The sequence below is a fragment of the Monoraphidium neglectum genome, assembly GCF_000611645.1.
Source record: "Monoraphidium neglectum strain SAG 48.87 unplaced genomic scaffold scaffold02509, whole genome shotgun sequence".
Taxonomy (NCBI): Eukaryota; Viridiplantae; Chlorophyta; class Chlorophyceae; order Sphaeropleales; family Selenastraceae; genus Monoraphidium; species Monoraphidium neglectum.
This window is the reverse complement of record NW_014011119.1, coordinates 7,796-9,434: the sequence shown is the minus strand read 5'-3', so window position 1 is coordinate 9,434 and position 1,639 is coordinate 7,796. Positions and strand designations below refer to the sequence as shown.

The 1,639-nt window shown below is 71.1% G+C and overlaps 1 protein-coding gene across 1 annotated transcript in view; it reads left to right on the top strand.

Annotated features, from left to right (window-relative positions):
- Positions 1-104: 104 nt before the first annotated feature.
- The window catches only part of MNEG_10907 (hypothetical protein), a gene marked incomplete at both ends in the record, with an annotated part of 3,247 nt that continues 1,712 nt past the window's right edge, over positions 105-1,639 (top strand). Inside the window, 4 exons of the mRNA XM_014040622.1 lie at positions 105-350; positions 629-749; positions 942-1,059; positions 1,319-1,523. Coding sequence (XP_013896076.1) covers positions 105-350; positions 629-749; positions 942-1,059; positions 1,319-1,523 — 690 coding nt within the window. The remainder of the gene's footprint in view (positions 351-628; positions 750-941; positions 1,060-1,318; positions 1,524-1,639) is intronic.

Sequence of the window (1,639 nt, the reverse complement as noted above, 5' to 3'; positions counted from 1 at the left end):
GGCCGGACGGGCCGCCCGTCCGCCTGACCATCGAGGTCGCGTCGGCGGGCTGCCAGCTGCAGGCGGCGCCCGGCTGGGGCGTGTACGGCCGCGACGGCGTCGGCATGCGGCTGCCCCAATCCGTTTTCTGGGCGACGCACCGCGCCAAGAAGGGCGGCCTGCCTTTCCCAGTGCTCGTCCAGGGGGAGGTGTTTGTGGGCGGCAGCCTGCTGGTGCTGCCGCTGACGCGCGCGGAGGCGCGGTGGTCCAAGGCCGAGGGCTGCGTGCTGGTGGTGGGGCCCGAGGCGGTGGTGGCGAGCTATGGGCCGGTGCGGGAGGTCACCTGGTCGTATGTGGGCTGGTCAGAGACGGTGAGCAGCGACAAAATACGTGCGCGCGCACGCGCACACACACGCGCGCGCGCGCGCAAGCGCGCTGCTGCTGCTGCTGCTGCTGCATTGCTTGGGGACAGTAGCAGGGTGGCTGTCGCCCCTCCCCTGCGTTGCACCCCTTTCGCACGCCGCGCGACCCCGCGCCCGCTGCCTGCCATGCCCTCCACCTTCAAGACAACCTTCCAGTGCCCTGCGGGCGTCTCACCCTCTCCGCTGCCTGCGTCACGACCGCTGTTGTCCGCCCCCTCTCCCCACAGGGCCAGGCCGACGTGCTGCATGCTGACATCCAGACGTGGCCCATGTCCTGGGACGCGCGCATCCGCAAGGGCAGGGAGGAGCGCGGGAAGACCAACAAGCGGCCCAACATAGTGCTGCCAGGTGGGGCAAGGGGTGCGGGCAAGCAGGGGGGCGCGGGAGGCGGCGCCACGGCCTGGCGGGAGCCGGCGGCGGTGTTGAGACCGGGCAATACTGGTTGAGACGCAGCGCGGGCGCTGAGCACCCGCAAGACACGCACACACACCATACACACACTCCACACTCACCGGCCCCGCCACCGCCCCTGGCGCGCAGTCCCCCTGGTGCGGCGGCTCAACTGGTACCCGCCCAGCCCCATCCCCGCCGGCGTGAACATCCACCTCATGCTGGACGGCCGCACGGTGGACACGTCGCACTGGGTGCGCCTGTTCAGGTGCGGCGGCCCACAACCACACACACCCTCCCCGTGGCTGCTGTGGTGCACCCAGCGCTGCCGCCTCTCAGCTGACATCCAACAGGATGCCAAGTCAATCTATCCCAACTGGTTCGCGAGGCTCGCTGCATGCGCCTGCCAATACCCTTTCATCTGAGCGCGCATGTTACACACAGCATGGCCGTGCCGCGCCCGACGCCATGCCGCACCCTCACCTGCCCCTTCCGCGCCCCCTGCGCGCTGCCCTCCCCTCCCCCAGGACCGAGCAGCCCCGCGCCAACTCTGACGTGCCCTACACCCACACCCTGGTCGCGGCCTCCGACGTGTGGAGCGGCCTGCCCCCCAACGCCTACCCGGGCGGCTTCCGCTGGCTGCTCACGCCCAACGGCGGCCCCCCCAGCGGCAAGAACCTGGCGCTGGACTTCCTCTCGTGGGACGACCTGCAGCACAGGGACGAGGGCCAGGTGAGGACGCACGCGGGGGCGCACGGGCCCCGCGAGGCCAGCCGGCCGCCATGCAGCTCACCCTGCTGGCTCACCCCTTCTCCACTTACACACACATGCACACACGCGCGCGCGCA